Source organism: Cavia porcellus, unplaced genomic scaffold (assembly GCF_034190915.1).
Source record: "Cavia porcellus strain 051 isolate PalLab524CR breed Dunkin Hartley unplaced genomic scaffold, mCavPor4.1 scaffold_25, whole genome shotgun sequence".
Classification (NCBI taxonomy): Eukaryota; Metazoa; Chordata; class Mammalia; order Rodentia; family Caviidae; genus Cavia; species Cavia porcellus.
Genome location: NW_026947508.1, coordinates 1,663,138 through 1,679,703, shown reverse-complemented (window position 1 = coordinate 1,679,703; position 16,566 = coordinate 1,663,138). Strand labels below are relative to the sequence as shown.

The 16,566-nt window shown below is 63.8% G+C and overlaps 1 protein-coding gene across 7 annotated transcripts in view; it reads left to right on the top strand.

Moving 5' to 3' along the window:
* Nucleotides 1-16,566, top strand: part of Megf6 (multiple EGF like domains 6) — a 69,029-nt gene that overhangs the window by 42,771 nt on the left and 9,692 nt on the right. For 6 of the 7 annotated variants that reach the window (XM_063235344.1, XM_063235347.1, XM_063235345.1 and 3 more), the window contains 13 exons: nucleotides 2,568-2,690; nucleotides 9,377-9,502; nucleotides 10,236-10,358; nucleotides 11,046-11,168; nucleotides 11,293-11,430; nucleotides 11,823-11,942; nucleotides 12,298-12,420; nucleotides 12,607-12,774; nucleotides 13,003-13,134; nucleotides 13,609-13,737; nucleotides 14,666-14,794; nucleotides 15,363-15,497; nucleotides 15,570-15,704. In XM_063235344.1, coding sequence (XP_063091414.1) covers nucleotides 2,568-2,690; nucleotides 9,377-9,502; nucleotides 10,236-10,358; nucleotides 11,046-11,168; nucleotides 11,293-11,430; nucleotides 11,823-11,942; nucleotides 12,298-12,420; nucleotides 12,607-12,774; nucleotides 13,003-13,134; nucleotides 13,609-13,737; nucleotides 14,666-14,794; nucleotides 15,363-15,497; nucleotides 15,570-15,704 — 1,704 coding nt within the window. Of the gene's footprint in view, nucleotides 1-2,567; nucleotides 2,691-9,376; nucleotides 9,503-10,235; nucleotides 10,359-11,045; nucleotides 11,186-11,292; nucleotides 11,431-11,822; nucleotides 11,943-12,297; nucleotides 12,421-12,606; nucleotides 12,775-13,002; nucleotides 13,135-13,608; nucleotides 13,738-14,665; nucleotides 14,795-15,362; nucleotides 15,498-15,569; nucleotides 15,705-16,566 lie in introns of those variants that run through there. The other variant, XM_063235350.1, reaches the window with a different exon arrangement.

Below are 16,566 nucleotides of genomic sequence, written 5' to 3'. Positions count from 1 at the left end.
GGGTAGAACCTGAAGAGGGCACAGTGGCCTCACGGCTGGGGGATTGGGAGCTGGGCTGACTGACCTTTGGGGTGGCACGAGCCTCCCGGACTCAACTGACCACTACCTTAGGTCTTCTGAGGTAATGCTGCAGTCAGCCGTCTTCTTCAGCCTGGCGAGGGTTGGGGAGAACCCAGCCGCCAGGGCCCAGGTCACCTTGGCCGCCCCACTGGAGCTCGAGAGTGAGGCTCAGCGTCTCCTCTGATAACCTGACTGTGCCGAACACCTGGCTCTTCATAAGCACCCCCTGCATGCCCTGGCTGTGTCCTTGCCTTTCAGGGATCTGAGATGGGGCTTTTTCTTGAGCCCCTTCAAGTGGGTGGTACCCTCTGTCTCCCCAGGGGCTAGGTCCCTGTGGCCCCCAGACCCTCCCTGGGGTCCTGTTGGGCCCATTAACCCTTTGTATGAAGCTGCATCCCGGTGTCACCCGCCTCACCCTCCTTCATGCAGCAGCTTCAGGGCTTGGGCGCCCCTAGGTGGACATGGCCCCAGGCAGGGACGGGCCTGCCCTCATTCTGTGTCCCCTGAGGTAGCCAGGCACTTCCTGCAGGTGTGCGTGGGAGCACCCGTCCCTATACACAGAGGCCTGGTCTGTCCAGCGGGTCCCCCCAACACAGGCGGGGACAAAGGAGGGCTTGCTTTCTGCATCCTTCAGAAGTGCGCTGGGGTGGGCTTTCGGGGGGCCTCGAAGGTGGCTGAGGGCTCTGGCTGTCACAGTGGAGCGCAGGGACACCCTGCATGGCTGAGCAGAGTCAGAGATCTCAGCTGCCTGCCGCCCTGGGAGCTGGTCATCCCCGGGGACCTGCCCTTGAGATCACGTGTTCCCCAGCACACCAAGACTGGAGAGGAAACCGCTGCACCTTGAACCTAGTGTTGCTGTCCCTGTCCCCGCTGTCCCTGGGGAGCGTTACATCCAGACTGTGCGCTGCCCCGGCCCGGCCCCAGGCGCTCGGAGTGGCGTATGAGCTCCGAGTCTGCTCCCGCTCCCCGTCCTGTCGGCTCTTGTTCTTCTCCGCCAAGGCTCTGGTTGGCAGGGGTGGCGGTGGCATTGTCACCTGGCCTCCTCTGGTGCTCCAAGGCGGCCCTGTTTCTGCCCTTGCCCACACGGTGGCGTCTTCCACTCCGCCATCTCTGGGCATCTGCTGGGCATCGTGTCCATGTCATCCTTGGCCCCTCTGCCGAGCACGCTCAGCTGGTACTTCAAAGCCTCTGCGTGCTGCGAGGCCTAGGTGCTCCTGGATTCTGGAATTCTCCCTGGCGGGCAGTGCCAGGGATGGGCAGCCACTGTGGTGGGCACCTGACTGGCGGGGACCCCCCACAAGCCATGCATAGGCACCCGAGGAAGCCTGTGGCTCCACCTTCAGTGCTGTGTCATCTGCTCCGCTTCTGCCTGGGCTCTCCGGCACCCTGAGTCCTCCCCACCCTGCGTGTCCCGCTGTGTCCTGCCAAGGTGGCCTGGGGCCTAGCATGCAAACCCCTGGCCTCCAGCCCTGGAGAGGGGTCTTTCCCAAGCCTCCAGCTCCTTTCCTGTCTCTTGCAGGTGGCATCTTCCCAGAGCTCAGCCACCATGCTAGGGTGGGGGGAGAGCGGGGGTGCTCGGGTCTGCCAGGAGCCCCAGCCGGGAGCTGCGCCTGCTCCCCTTGGCCTGGGTCTGCTGGGATATCTGTGGACATCTGAGACCCTGCAATCCAGCACCTTGTGGGAAGTCAAGTGCACCTGCCGCTCCCTCCCCAGCTGTCGTCCTGTTCCCTGTACCCCAGTCCCTTCCTGTGATTCTTCTGCACATCACCTTGGGCTCACCCAGCGGTGCAGGACGCTGTGTGGGTCAGGAAAGGGCCCATGGTGACTGAGTCCCCAGGGGTTGGGGTCTGCACTGCCAGCCTGGCCCTGCATGGGGAGCCCAGCAACGGGGGTGCTTAGCCCCTACACCTGCATGAGTGTCCTGGGGCTGCAGCCACAGAGCCCCAAGAGCCAGGGGGACTAAAAGCACAAGTCTCTTCTTATCACGAAGGCCAGAGCCTGAAGTCAGGCCTGGGCAGATTTCTTCCTGCCTCTTCATCCTGGTGGCTCCCACCTGTCCTCTGGGTACGTGGCTCTGTTTCTGCTCCTTCTTGTGGCCTTCTCTCCGTATCTCTGTCCATCCCTGGACTTAGGGACTCATTCCCAGGGTGACCTCGTCCCCATCCTTGTTCTGTCGGCGAGGTGCTGTCTCCAGGTGAACGGGCATGGAGGGAGCCCAGGGTGCTGCCCACAGCCCCTGGGCTCTGCCCCAGCTTGGGCCAGCTGTGCTTTCTGGGACTGGGGGTCCCGGTGGAGGGGCTGGTGCTGCCCTGGGAGCTCTGTGTGGATTTGGGCCCCGGCTGGTGCGTGCCTCACACTCAGCCCAAGGTGCCAGGCGAGGCCAGATCCCTCCCCATTGAGCACACCAGCCCCGGGAAGGGCCTCTGTCCACTTTGGCTCCGAGAAGAAGGTCATATGTCTGTGCACTCATGACCTGGCCCAGCTGTGACCCTGTGTCCACTTCACAGATGTGGATGAGTGCCTTGCACACAACGGCGGCTGCCAGCACCGGTGCGTGAACACGCCAGGCTCCTACTTCTGCGCGTGCAAGCCCGGCTTCCGGCTCCACTCGGATGGCAGGACCTGCCTGGGTGAGTGTCCCTGGGCCCCTCCTGGGTGTGCCAGGGCCCTGCGCTGTGGCCCTAAGGCTGGCATGGGCCATGAACTCAGCAGCCTCAACGGTTAAGGGTCCTTCCTGAGGGGTGAGGCAGCTGCAGAGAGAAGGGTTGTCTCAAGGTCCCTGCACCCTGGGCCACCTGCACTCTTGCTGGGTAGCTGGCTGCAGTGGGTCAGCAGGGGCCAGTGGGGTTGTGCTGCTGCTGAGACTCAGGGAGACCTGGGCACCCTGGGCAGCAGCAGAGGCCGCTGGGCAGAGAGGTGGATGATGGGTGGCTGTTCTCGGCCTTCGGAGCTGAGCTGCCCCAGGAGCCCGCAGTGTGGACTGCGTCCTGCAGGGAGTGGTCATGGAGAAGGACTCAGTTCCTCTGCCATGGGGATGGGCTCCATGGGCTGGGGGCCCCCACTAGGAGAGTGGGGGCTTGGTGATATGAATGCCCTGGGGGTGGGACAGATCCTGCCTCCATCTCTGAGAGGCAGGTGGAGTCGTTATCTGGGGGACTGAGTGGTTGCCTTCCTGTACACCCCAGCATGGCAGCGTGGGCCCCAGCAGTTCTGCATGGCCTCCTCCCATGGCCAGCAGCCCGCCCCACCCACCCCCAGTGTCTGGCCTGCCTCGGGAAGCAGAAGCAGATGAGGGCTGTCGTGAGGAATGTCCACGCAGTCAGGACTGCGGCGTCGGGCGCAGCCCAGGTGGCGCCTGCCCGGGCTTCGGAGGTTCTCAGCCTGGGGAACCCTGGCCACCTCAGCCACTGCAAGAAGCAGTTTTTGGGGGCATGGCTCCTCCTCCCCCAGGCTGCTCCCTCTCCTGCCAGCCCCTCACTCTCCCCAGAGCTGGGGCACTCCCTCTCCCCCATATGCACTGTGGTGATGCTCACTGAAATGCCTCCAGGGGGACAAGAGCCGGGAGGGACAGCTGACTGATGCAGAGGGCTGGGCTGACCAGTGATGGGGGCTTTGGGAGCCCAGGGAGCACCCCCAGGCTTGCCCTGATGCCCTGCCCTCGCACAGATGTTCTGCAGTTCTGTACATCGGGGGCCCCAAAAGTCTTGATTGGTGGCACCTGCTTCTTTAAGGGTCATTGCAGGGTCGGGTACTGGGGCTCCTGGGTGTGGTCTTGCAGCCTGGCTGTCTCCCCGGTGCTGCGAGCTCTAGGCCCCTTGGATTGGTGCCCTCCATGGCCTTCTTGGTTGCTGGTGTCCACTTCCTGGCTCTCCCGCCAGACCCAGCCGGGACTCACGGGGCGTGGCTGGGCAAAAGCAGCAACCTCTGTGTCCCTCTCTGTCAGCTGCCACTCTCAGGGATTTGTGTGTGAGCTTTATGAAACAGTGGCTGTGCTCCGCTGAGCGCCTAGCACAGTCCTGTCTGTGTCCCTGCTCAGGGACACCAGTGGACACACACACTGGCTTCACCAGGGGTGGCAGTCCCCTCTTTCTGACAGGCATTCCGTGGTGACTGGGGCTCCACAGCTTCGGCCTACTCCAGCTAGGGAAGCTGTGGGCGGCCTGGGAACAGGAGCCCACTGGCAGCCCCCAAGCCCCTCCCCAGGACTCCCTGGGGCTTCTGCAGGAGTTTGGGGGTGCCCCACTCTGCCCGAGTTGCTTGTTGCCACTGGATCCACCCCTGGCTGTAGAGGACCCGAGATGCGGGCCAGGTGCGGTGACTGAGCTGTCCCTGTGCTGGCCTGGGGGTACCAGGGTGGGGGCTCCTTCACAGCTCCTGGGCTCAGCAGGCCATGCTGGGCCACTGGACTCGAGGGCCTCGGTGGGGAGGGTCACCCTACAGCCTCCCTTCTTACTCCCCAGCACTCCATGCTGCTCCACCTGGGTCTCAGAGACGCCTTTGGCCTGGGGACAGGTGTGAGGGCCGCAGCGGATGTGTGAGGGACTGTTAGGCTGTGCCCCTGCCTCGCTGCCAGCTGCAGGCAGACACACAGCTGGCGCTCAGCTGCTGCGGGGCCCCTTCCCAGCCGCTTGCTCACTGGGCTCCTGGCAGGGCCTGCTCCCCCGGGGCCTTGCTGGCAGACTGGGGTGCAGCCAAGCTTGTGCCCTGATGTCCCCCAACAGCTTGGAATGAGGATTTTGGAGGCTAGGGATGGAGAAGGTACTGGAAAAACGGGCCTGGGTTTTTAGCAGGGCAGGAGCTCTTGGGGGCTGGCCAGAGGGGTTCGGGAGGTCCCAAAGGAAGTAACTTGAGGGGATGTTGAAACAGTAGTGGGGGGCCTTGAAACACTCTTGGAGTCACCTCTCAGGCAGGAAAGGAGAGCACAGGAAACCGCAGGCTCCCCGCGTGCCTCCTTCTGAGCGATCTGGGGAATAAAGCTCAGAAAGGGTTCCGTTTCCATTCTTAAACGTGGAATTCACAAGAGGAACTTTCCCACTGGCCTGGGCTTGGCGAGGGCCTTGTCCTTCTGCCCTGACTGCCACCCCCATTCCAGCATCCTGGGTCGCTGTGTGGCCGGAGTGTCCCCCTGGAGTCCCCTATCCCTGGATTGGAGGGAGGGGCCCGGGCTTTGGAGCTGCTGCTTCCTCCACTGTGTGGAGAGGGGCTGCCCGCGGTGTGGCCGTGGTCTCTGGGTGTCACTCTTGGTTTTCTGTGACATCTTGCCAAGCACAGCGCAGCTGCCCCTGGGGGCAGTAGGGGGCTCCCCAGCTGTGAGGGAGGGTCCTCCAGCTGACTGCCCCCCCAGTGCCTGGAGCTGGCCTGTGTGATCCTGGGGCTCTGGCCCACACGTGCTGCTTCCTGTGTCCCCTGGGTTGGGCCTGGGGGCCCTGGGTGGCACTCACTGCTGGGCCTGGCAGCCGTGGCTGTTTGTCCCCTCAGTCTCGCATTTGCCACCCCGGGAAGGGTGCCCAGGCAGATTCTGCCGTCAGCATGTCCCTAGCTGCATCCCCACCCAGGGTCAGATGGGCCCGGGGCGCAGGCTGGAGGCAGCCAGCCTGGTCCCATTTGCACTGCGATCTGCCCCATGAGTGCGTGGTTCTGGCCGACCTCTCCCTCCCCAGGCCTGGTCAACTCTTTGGGCAGGGAGGCCGCACAGGCCCTTTGCCTGTACCCTCTGCCCCTCGGTGAGGAGGCTCCTGCGTTCCTGGAGTCTGCAGCTGGCAGCATCGTGGGGCTGCGGCCCAAGCCACAGGCATCTGAAGTGCGCAGGCTGCCCGTCTCATCTGCGGAACTCATCCTGGCAAGGCCGTGGGGCCTCTGCCAGCGTCCTTGTTCCCCCAGAGCTAGCACAGCGACTGTTACTGATGCAGCCTGCTCAGCCTTGGGGAACTGGCGGACACTCGGCTGGGGTCGGGTCCTGGGTGAGGCAGGAAGAGACGGTCAAGCCCCCTCCTCTGTCCTGGACGTGGACCCCTGGGCTGAGTGCAGTGGCCCATGGAGCCCATGGTAGTCAAGCTGGGTAGGAGGGCATGGGGTTTATGCCAGTGGTGAGGGGGGACCCTGGGCTCATGGATGGCCACACTGTCACTCTTGGAAGTGTCACAGGCCCCTCAGACACAACTGTGTGTGAGGTCTGGTGGACTAGACTGGCAGCGTGCATGTGACAGAGGAGGGGAAGGTGGGGCAGGGCCTCCACACAGGGCCGGTTTGGAGTGGAAGTTCAGTGTAGGCAGGTGCCAGGGTGGGGTGGTGTGAGCCCTATCCCCTGGGTGCCCTATCTGGTTTTCAGGTGTCTGGAGCACCCCAAAGGCTGAATAGCACCTTTAGCATAGTTCCCTGGGTACCCACCTGTTGCTTTGGCCTGCTGGTCTGAACCACAGCCTGGCCCGGGCAGTCCCCCAGGAAGGGCAACACTGGACAACGGTGGCCAGCACAGCTGTCCAGAGAGGGAGTGCGGTGGGCATTTCCCTCAGTGCTTGATGCCCTGGCCACCCAGGCTGTGCTGCAGGGCCTGCTTTTCCCTGGCACTCAGCCTGGCCAGGATTAGGACAGAGGGCCGGATCCTACAGTCACAGGCCACCCTGGGTGCCCGAGGCAGGGGCAGTAGGGAGCCAGGGGCTGCCCTGCTGTCCAGGGTCAGGTTCCTGGACAGAAGCACTGTGGCGCCCACTGACTGCCAGGGTGGGGATACTCAGAGCCCAGACACTGGGTGAAACCTCAGGATAGCATGGGCACAGTCACGTCAGAGGTCATGTCGGAGGTCCAGCAGAGGGAGCTGGGCCTTCCTGCCACAGCTGCTTCCTACTGTGCAGCTGGGCCAGATGGACAGCCCTTGTCCATCACCACCAGTGCCATCACTCGTGTAGCCCAAGTCCGTGCCTGGGCCCCAGCCTCCATGTACCCACCCAGCACCCTCTGCCAGGAGCACCACACCTCCGGGGATGCAGGGTGAGGGGCGCAGAATGTGTGCCTCTCGGGTCGCAAATGGAGTTTCCCACTGCTCTTGGAACCCGCAGGCTCCCGGCATCTGCAGGCTGGGCCTCGGGTGCACAAGTCAGCTCGGGCTGCTATAACGAGCACCACTGAGAAGGCTGCATGAACCAGACCAGGGTGTGGCCAGCCTGGGTTCTGGAGAGGACCTCCTCACCCCTTGCTGTCCCCGTGAAGGCCTTGTCTCCAAGTGGGGTCTGTTGGGGGGTTATAGCTGCAGCATATGGCTTTTGGGGGACACGGGCATTCAGGTCCTAACACTGAGTGGCATCAAACCATAGACACTTCATTCCGACCCAGAGGTAGACAGAGACCTAAGCTAAATCCTGCAGAGAAAGCACTTCATCGGGCTGGAAACCTCGAGCCAGGGAGCCCAGCCCCTGCAGCATTGCACACAGCAGCCAGCAGACTCACGTGTGGGTTTTCTTTGAAGAAGACACTAGAAGTGACACAGAAAATGGCCTGCTGTCTCCACGCTGGCCTCCGGGTTCCTCCCTTCTGGTGGATGCTTTGTCCCCATCAGCAGAACCTTGGGCTGTGGTCAGGCTGGGTCCCAGGACAAATGTCCCACAGCTGGTCTCTGTGACATCAGCCCAGCCCCACACAGTTCCCTGGAGGCCAGGCCTTCCCGGAGCTGCGTGGCTCGCGCTGGTGAGAATCTGCTTTGTTCAGCTTTCCGGGAATCTGCTCAGGATGCGCAGCTTGGGAGCATCTGGGTGTCCCTGCTCTGGAGCAGAAGACGACACCAGGCCACATGGCTCCCTGCCGCCTGCCCCGGTGGGCTCCTTCCAGCCCATCTTGGGACACCAAGGCACAGCCCCTTTCCTTGCAGCCCCAACGCCTGCCCGGCTGCTCTCCTGCCCCTGCCTGGGCTCTGTGCCCCTCTGCCTGCCGGGCCCTGCCAGAAAGGGCTTCTGGTTCCTATTACTTGTCCCAAGCAGGGATGCAGTTGGTGTGGTGAGCACGAATAAACAGAGCCCCCAGGAATGCAGGGTTGTCTCAGGCTGCGAGCTGGAGCCTCTGGCTGCGTGTGAGTGTGTGCACACATGTGTGTGTGTGCATGTGTGTGTCTGAACAGAGCCTGCTCGGTGGGCTGGGCTGGGGCCGCACAGCTCCTGTCTGGCTTGGGAGTCCAGATCCAAGGTCAGTCTTGTCCACCGCATATGCAGTGTGGGCATCCAGGATGCTGCGATCATCACCTCCCCTATGGCTGGCCCTACCCTGGGATGGGGACCCTCGCTTGTGCTGCCCGATGATGGACCTGTGGGGAGACGATGGCCCGGGCACTGCGCTCTGGGGGAGCCTTACTGAGCCCTGGGAAGCTCAAGCACTGCACCCCCAGTCCCCGGCCTTGGCCCCAGAGCACCTGCTGCTCTCATGGGCACCCCATGCTTCATGCTGGGACTGCACACCCCTCCCCCAGAGTCAGGCTGGAGCCAGTGCCGTCCCAGGGATGGCAACGTGTGGGGCGAAGTTGGGTCCCCAAAGCTGCAGGGCTTAGGTAACTGAGCTCAGGTTTGCCTGGGGAACAGGCCCAGGGACTACGACCTCAGCTCCCTGGGCAGGATGGCAGTGCATTTTTGTGGCTTCCCCTCTGCTGTTGGGGCCAACTCCCTCCCTAGCCACGTCTACATGACCGGAGACTTGATCGTAACCAAATCTGTGCCGAGTTCTGGCGCCTGGCCTGGCCTCTCCAGGACCTCTCCTCCTCCCTGGGCCAGCTGAGGGCAGGCCCATCTGTGGGGTAGACACGGGTGCCCACGGGGCCAGCCTGTCTGCACAACTTGCCAGCCAGGTGTGAGCACATGGGCAGGGAGCCAGCTTTGGCTCAAGGCCTGGCTGGCATTGTGCCCACAGCTGCCAGAAGGCATGGACACTGGTCAGGTGGAAGGCATGGCAGCCTGGGGTGTAGGTGAGCTGCCCTGGTCCCTGGGGAGCTGATGGCCAGATCTGCAGGCCACAGCGACCATCTCCTTCTGCCCTGGTCTGAGGACCAGCATGGTGGCACAGGCCTTGGCCACCTCTGGCAGGGCATACTCTGGGCACTCAGGTGCCAAACCCACTCTCTCGTGCTTCTCAGGGGCACCTGTACTTTGCATTGCAACCTGGGAGTACTGAACTTCCATCGAGGTGGCCCCAAGGTCTCCGTGTCCTGCCCTCTGTGGGCCCAGGCCCAGGGGCTTCAGAGCAAGGCCACCATTCTGTGGTGGGACCCAGGAGGTCCCTGCTTGGGGACAGAGGCGGAAGGCAGGGAGGCAGCTGACCCAGCTACTTTCTGTGTCCCCAGCTGTCAACTCCTGTGCCTTGGGCAATGGTGGCTGCCAACACCAGTGTCTACAGCTCACGACCACGCGGCACCGCTGCCAGTGCCACCCCGGGTTCCAGCTCCAGGAGGATGGCAGGCGCTGTGTCCGTGAGTGCCACCGCTCAAGACAGAGCCTGGGGTCCTTGGCTGGAATCTGGGCGGGGGGCTCTGCTCTGGGGTTGCACAGCTGAGGTCAGGAAGTGCAGGGTTCCACAGAAGTTCCCAGCTGCCTTGGGCCCCATCAGCCATTGGTCAGGGCCTCCAGGGCTACTGCCTGCAGTGAGGAGGGACTCTGTAGGACCAGACCCTGGGTGTGGGTGTGGGTGGGACGGGCTGGGAAACCTTCCTCTATCTCCCTCAGACTGACGGGGCGGGCGCAAATGTGGGTGTGGGGGGCCGAAGTCAGTCATGGGTCAGGATGGCATGGATCACAGAGGTGGATGGTCACAGGTGGGGATTACATGGTGGGGGTCACAGGGCTGAGGAGGTCATAGATCTGGGGTCATAGCTACCTTCCTGCTGATGCTGTGGTCCAGGCGAGGCCTTCCTCCCCATCCTGTGGAGTCCCTGGAAGCCATGGACAGTTGGGTGCAGGCTCCCCATACCCGGGGTGGGCGGTCCTCGGGAAGCCAGATTCTGTCCTCAGGCTGTGGCTCTCCATGAGTATCCCCAGAGTGTCCCCTATATGGAGAGGAGACCCTGCCCAGGCTGGGCAGGGGAGGAAGTAGCTCGGGGCAGGGCCTCATGGGACACCAGGGCAGGTGTTTGGAGTTGGGCCCACCTGCCGTCGCTGCCCGTCCTGATCTCTGCCTTTGCCTCTGTGCCTGGGACGGGGCCGCAGGCAGAAGCCCGTGTGCAGAGGGGAATGGCGGCTGCATGCACACCTGCCAGGAGCTCCAGGGCCTGGCCCAGTGTGGCTGCCACGCGGGCTTCCAGCTGGCTGCGGACCGCAAGGCCTGTGAAGGTGGGAAGCCACCCCTCCTCCACCCTGCATCTGTGGGACGCAGACCACCCGCTCCCCAGCCATTGATGCTGGGTCCATGGTGGGTGGGATGGGGGTCACACACAGATGCTGTCTTCAGCCAAGATTCTTCTCAGTGGGGGTGGAGGACAGCTCAGGCTTGTATTATATTGTATTTATTCTTTGCTACCCGGGACTGGACTCACAACTCGTGCTTGCTGTGCAAGCGGTGTGCTGCTGAGCTACATCCGGGCCCTCTTATTTTGCAAGCATCCCCTGTAGCCTGCTTGCCAGGGAGCAGGAGACAGGGCGGGAGGAAGGCGTGGCCCTGCCCAGCCTCTCAGCCGTTTGCTAAATGCTGCTTCATGTTGGATCCCTGGTCACTGCTTCCTCCAGCCCCGTGTCCTGAGGATGCTGGGGTGGCTGCAGGGTTGTGGGGGGGAGGAGGCTGAGTTTTCAGCCACAAGGCGGCAGGGTGTCATTGCAGTGGGAGAGGCAAGCCCGGCACCCTGAGGGCTTGGCCTGAGGGGCCATAAGGATCCCTTTCATCCCGATGGTCTCCTGGGTGGGGTACAGCTGAGTCAGGACTGACTGAGCCCTGCTACGCAGCCATGGGCGTCATCCCCACATGCTTTCTCCTGTGGTCTCCTCTTGCCCCCTGATCCTGACTCTGACTGTCTCTGCCTCCAGATGTGGACGAGTGCGCCCCAGGCCTGGCACGGTGTGCCCACGGCTGCCTCAACACGCAGGGATCCTTCAAGTGTGTGTGCCGTGCGGGCTATGAGCTGGGTGCTGACGGCCGGCAGTGCTACCGTGAGTGGGTGGCCGCAGTGAGTGACGGGCTCCCGGGGACTGCACAGCTTCCCTGGCCGGGCTTCTGGGTCCCCCGGGGGGTTGTGGACCCTGCCGTCCATCTCAGATGCCCCGTCTCTCCCAGGCATTGAGATGGAGATCGTGAACAGCTGTGAGGTGGGCAACGGTGGCTGTTCCCATGGCTGCAGGCACAGCAGCGGGGGTCCCCTGTGCACCTGTCCCCGTGGCTATGAGCTGGACCAGGACCAGAGGACCTGTGTTGGTGCGAGCCTGGGCTTCTGTGCCGCGCCCTAGGTGTCCCATCCTACCTGGGCGGCCAGGGCACGACCTCAGGAGTGCCTGGGGGAGGAGGGCTGGCCTGGGCTGGGGGATCCTGGTGAGAGGCAGTGTAGCTACTCAGGAGCCACCTATCCCCTTGGCCCCATCTGTGCCCCTGGGCTGTGACAAGCCCCTGTGTGTGACTGAGCAAGTATATGATCGTGTTAGGATGTGTGTACAGTGCGGGGTGTGGCTGTGTGCACAGTGTATAGTGTGTGTGACCCTGTGCCTGTGTGTGTGTCTGAGTGTGGGCATGTGTGCTGCACCTGCATGGCTGTGGGCTGTAGGGGGCATCATGGGGCCAGGCACCGAGGGCCCCTGCCGTGTGCCCCACAGACGTGGACGACTGTGCTGACGCCCCGTGCTGCCAGCAGGTGTGCACCAACACCCCCGGCGGGTACGAGTGTGGCTGCTACGCCGGCTACCGGCTTAGCGCTGACGGCTGTGGCTGTGAGGGTGAGCGTCTGCCCCTGGAGAGCAGCTGGGGCCCCTAGGAAGGACATGGGGGAGCCCCGCTGTCCTGTGGTACCTGGCCCCAGCCTGGTCCCTGTGCTGCTGCTGCTGGGCCCCGGATGCCCACTGCATGCAGGTCTGCCCTCCCCTCTGGCCTTCTCGCCTGCCACGCTCGGGGCTGGGCCCACCTCCTGGCCACACAGCTGACCGCCGTCACTGTGCTTGGGGGTGGGGGGCAGGTGGGTGGGAGACCGATGTGGCTGGGGGTGGTGTAGTTGCTGCTGGCCCCTACGCTCTGCCCACCAGAGAGCCAGGGAGGGGGTCCTTGCCCTGACCCTGCAGCCCTGTTTGCCTGCAGACGTGGACGAGTGCGCCTCTGGCCGCAGCGGCTGTGAGCACCGCTGCACTAATCTGGCTGGCTCCTTCCAGTGTTCCTGTGAGGCCGGCTACCGGCTGGATGAGGACCGCAGGGGCTGCACCTGTAAGTGTCCTGCCGTGCTGTGGGGTATGGGCAGCAGGTGGAGAGTAGAGCGCTGTCACACAGGTGTCCCCCAGATAGACTGTCATGTAGCTGTCTGGCCTCTGCCTGGCCCAGGGAGAGAAGGACCATGGCCTTGTCCCTGGGAGGGCAGGAACCAGGGCTGAGGGACCTCTTTGTCCCTCGCAGCTCTGGAGGAGCCTGCAGTGGACCTGGACGGCCAGCTGCCCTTCGAGCGGCCCCTACCCCACATCGCGGTGCTGCGGGATGAGCTGCCACGGCTCTTCCAGGAGGACTCCGGGGCCGAGGAGGAGGAGGCAGAGTTGCGGGGAGAACTCACACTCGCCGAGAAGTACGGTGAGCGGCAGACCCAGCCCAGGCCTCTGCCACAACCAGGAGATGCATTTAGGGCCAGCTCAGGCCCTGCTCCTGGGCAGGGGTCTTCCTGGCCTTAGCATCCGGCTCCCATGTCCCACTCCTGCCCTCTTGGGGGCATTGTGGGCTGAGATTGCCCCTCGGGTCCTCTTCCCTGGCCCCAGGGCCTACACTGGGGTCTAATCTGAGGCCCCTCCTGCTCTGCCCCAGTCTGCCTGGACAACTCCTTCGGCCCTGACTGCAGCTTGACCTGTGATGACTGCAGGAATGGGGGGACCTGCCTGCCGGGCCTGGATGGCTGCCACTGCCCCAAAGGCTGGACCGGGCTCATTTGCAATGAGAGTGAGGCCCCAGGGGGATGGGACCTTGGGGGCGCTGTTGGGGTGCTGAGTCCTAGTATTTGTGGGCAGCCAGATAAGTGTGGCCCCCCTGGCCAGTGAGGGACAGCTTTCCCCTGGCTGTCCACCTGTGTTGGCCACCATTATGGCTGGTGGGATTGCTGGGGAGGAGGTGAGCTGAGGTCAGTCTGAGGCAGGTGTCCAGCAGCAAACAAGCATCTCAGGCAGAAAGGGACATGTGCAAAGGCTGGGAAGTGGGGTGCCACCGCACTGCTGAGGACACAGCTGTTAGGAGCAGCTGACCACCTGGGACCATCTGCTTGAAGGCAGAGGGGAGGATGGGCAGTTGATGAGTGATGTCTGCCGTGAGCATGGCCGGGGTGGCGGCGTGGGTGTTACCACTGTTCACTGCTCTGAGCAGTTGTTTCTGAGTGGGTCCTGCTGGCTGGTGACCCCGGTGCTCCTGTCACCCCTGCAGCTTGTCCTCCAGACTTCTTTGGGAAGAACTGCAGCTCCCCCTGCAGCTGCCAGAATGGTGGAACCTGTGACCCAGTGACCGGGGCCTGCCGCTGTCCTCCGGGCGTCAGTGGAGCCCACTGTGAGGATGGTGCGTGTGGCAGTTAGAAGGAACCGCCCCAGGGAGGGGGCAGTGCCCCCTGTTCCCCCTCCCCATGTCCTCAGTACTCAGGGGCAGGAGAAACCCGCCTGCGAGGCTAGCATCGATTTGGTGGTGTTTTCTGGCACTTAACCAAAGAAGGCAGAGAGGGGACCAGTGAAGGGCAGCCCCTTTGGCTGGAGGAGTGAGTGGCTGGGACTGGCTCCAAGGCCCTAGGTGGCCCTGTGAGCTGCCCGGCAGCACGGTACCACCCCAGGGCAGCGAGGGCTCCCCACCTCCTCCCGGTGGCCTCCCCTCCCCTGCCGCCGTGCTGTGCGAGGCTGTGGCTGGGGCAGGCCATGTGGATGAGGGACAGTGGGCAGTACAGTGTCCTTGCGGGCACTCTGGCTCCCCTAGTCGGGTCTCAGGGAGTCACCAGATTCCCCAGCAGGCCCATCCGAGGCACTGGACATCCCTGGCCGGTTGTGGTGTTGCTTCAGCCCCTGCCTGCAGCCTCCCATGGCCGAGCCTCTCCTGCCTCTTGTCTGACATGATTCGGGATCCACGTGGTCATATGGGATGATCTGTTAGGACAGGGGCATAGCTTTTGGGGTTTCTGCTACAGCCTCGAGAGCAGACCAGGGCTGTGGGGCAAGGTAGGGATGCTTTGGGGGAGGACAGCTCGAGGCTCAGCCACCTGGGCCCTGTGGCCTTTCTGCTTTGATGTGGGAAAATGGAACGTGGTGACCACTTGGGACAGATGCCAGGAAGCCCCAGTGGGGATCAGGTGCTGGGGTGCCCAGGACAAGAGCTCTGCACCTCCACAGTGTATGCCAGGGACCCTGTGGCCATTTTGGCCTTCGGCCTCATCCAGGGGCTCGGATGGCCCCCTAGGGGCAGCCTGTGGGAGCTGATCCATCTCACTGAGCCCTGCTCCCAGGTTGCCCCAAGGGTTTCTATGGCAAACATTGTCGCAAGAAGTGCCACTGTGCCAACCGGGGGCGCTGTCACCGCCTCTACGGGGCCTGCCTCTGTGACCCGGGGCTCTACGGCCGCTTCTGCCACCTGGGTGAGTCCTGCAGCCCTGCAGCGTCCAAGCTGACCTCGAGAGGTTTCCCAGCCATGCTAGCAGGAACGCAGCCTGCACTGCACCCCTGCAGTTGGGCCTGGGGTTCAGCCACCAGCCCTGGCCCGTGAGCCCAAGCCACATCCTCCCTGCAGCGATGGAGTAGGCCTCTGGGGCATCCAGTGTCCCCAGCACCCAGAAGGAGGGTGGGCAGCAGGGTGGAGCAGGGAGCAGGCTCTGGGCTCACAGCATTGGCAGGGCGCTGGCCCTGCGCCCCTGGGCGAGTCGCCCATCCTCAGGGGCCAGTCACATAGAGAGGACGGGCAGGAAGAGGTGGATAAAGAAGGCTGCTTCTGCTGGTGAAAGGGGCCGTGGGGGAGGACACCGGGGCTTCCTCACTGGGAGGCAGTGTGAGGCAGGGCAGGTTCCCGGGAGCACAGCCGTCAGCCGCTGGGGGTGACACCCAGAGTGTGCCCAAAAGTGGCACAGGTGCAGGGGGCATCACTGCAGCACCGGCTCATGGGGAGGAGGGGTGCTTGTGGGGGCCATCACTCATGGCTCTGGGGCACAGCCTGCCCGCCCTGGGCCTTCGGGCCGGGCTGCTCGGAGGAGTGCCGCTGTGAGCAGCCCCACACCCAGTCCTGCGACCGGAGGGACGGCAGCTGCCTCTGCAAGGCCGGCTTTCGGGGCGAGCGGTGCCAGGCAGGTGCGTGCCCATGTGGGGGCGGGGCGGGGCTGCGGTGCCCAGCTGGCCCTCAACCTGCTTGTCACCCTGCAGAGTGTGAGCCGGGCTTCTTTGGGCCTGGGTGCCGGCAAGCGTGCACCTGTCCGCCGGGTGTGGCCTGTGACCCTGCGAGCGGCGAGTGTTGGCAGCAGTGTCCCCCTGGCTATCACGGACAGGACTGTGGCCAAGGTGAGGGGCTGGCCCCAGGCATCCCATGCTCAGGTGGGTCCCATGAGTGTCACATGGCTGGCAGCCATCGGCCCGAGATAGGGTCCAGGTACAGAGGAGCCAGCCGCCTGGAACTCGGACCCATGATATCAGTCCTCGGGTGTCCCCAGCAGTCCTGGCTTCCTTGGTGACCCACACCCAGAGGGCCAGGAAGGACAGTGGGGATGCTGTGGCTGCCACCTGCCTGGAGGAAGAGGCCTGGGCCCTCAACCTGTGCTGGCAGCAGCCCTGACAACCCACACAGTGGGCCTGTCTCTGCGGGCTGTGTGAGCTGTGGGGTGGAAACCCTTACGCCTCCCCCTCAGCCTCGCAGCCCAGAGAGGGGACAGCAGGCTGCACATGCACCCCTGCAGGAGGAAGGGGTGCTGGGCGTGTGTGCCGGGCAGCTGTGGTGGCCACCTGGGCACAGCTGCTGCCACCTACACCGTTGCTCGAAAGAATGGGCCTGCAGTGAGAGCACTGTCTCCAGGGCTGGCGAGGGGCAAGCAGCTGTGCTTGCTTCCCCCACCGGTCTCAGCAGGGGGAGGGGGTTGGGGGAGAGGCCCCTGGACCGCCCAGCTGGGCAGAGGGAGCGCCAAGTGCCCTCCGGCCAGCTGCCTTAGCTTGCCTTGCTCACAGTATTGTCTCCTGGCCCGGGGGGATGCCCATCCTGTGCTGTCAGGCCATGGTCAGCAGCGCCCAGTGTCCCCTCTCTGCCGTCTGAGGAGGAGGGGCCCTTCCTCACCACCATCCCGCCCCCTGCACGTTTATTCTTTCCTCTTTAGTTTAGTGGCCATAGGAAATGACAGACACTTCCACAGAGATAGAGGGCTCCCGCTTGGTG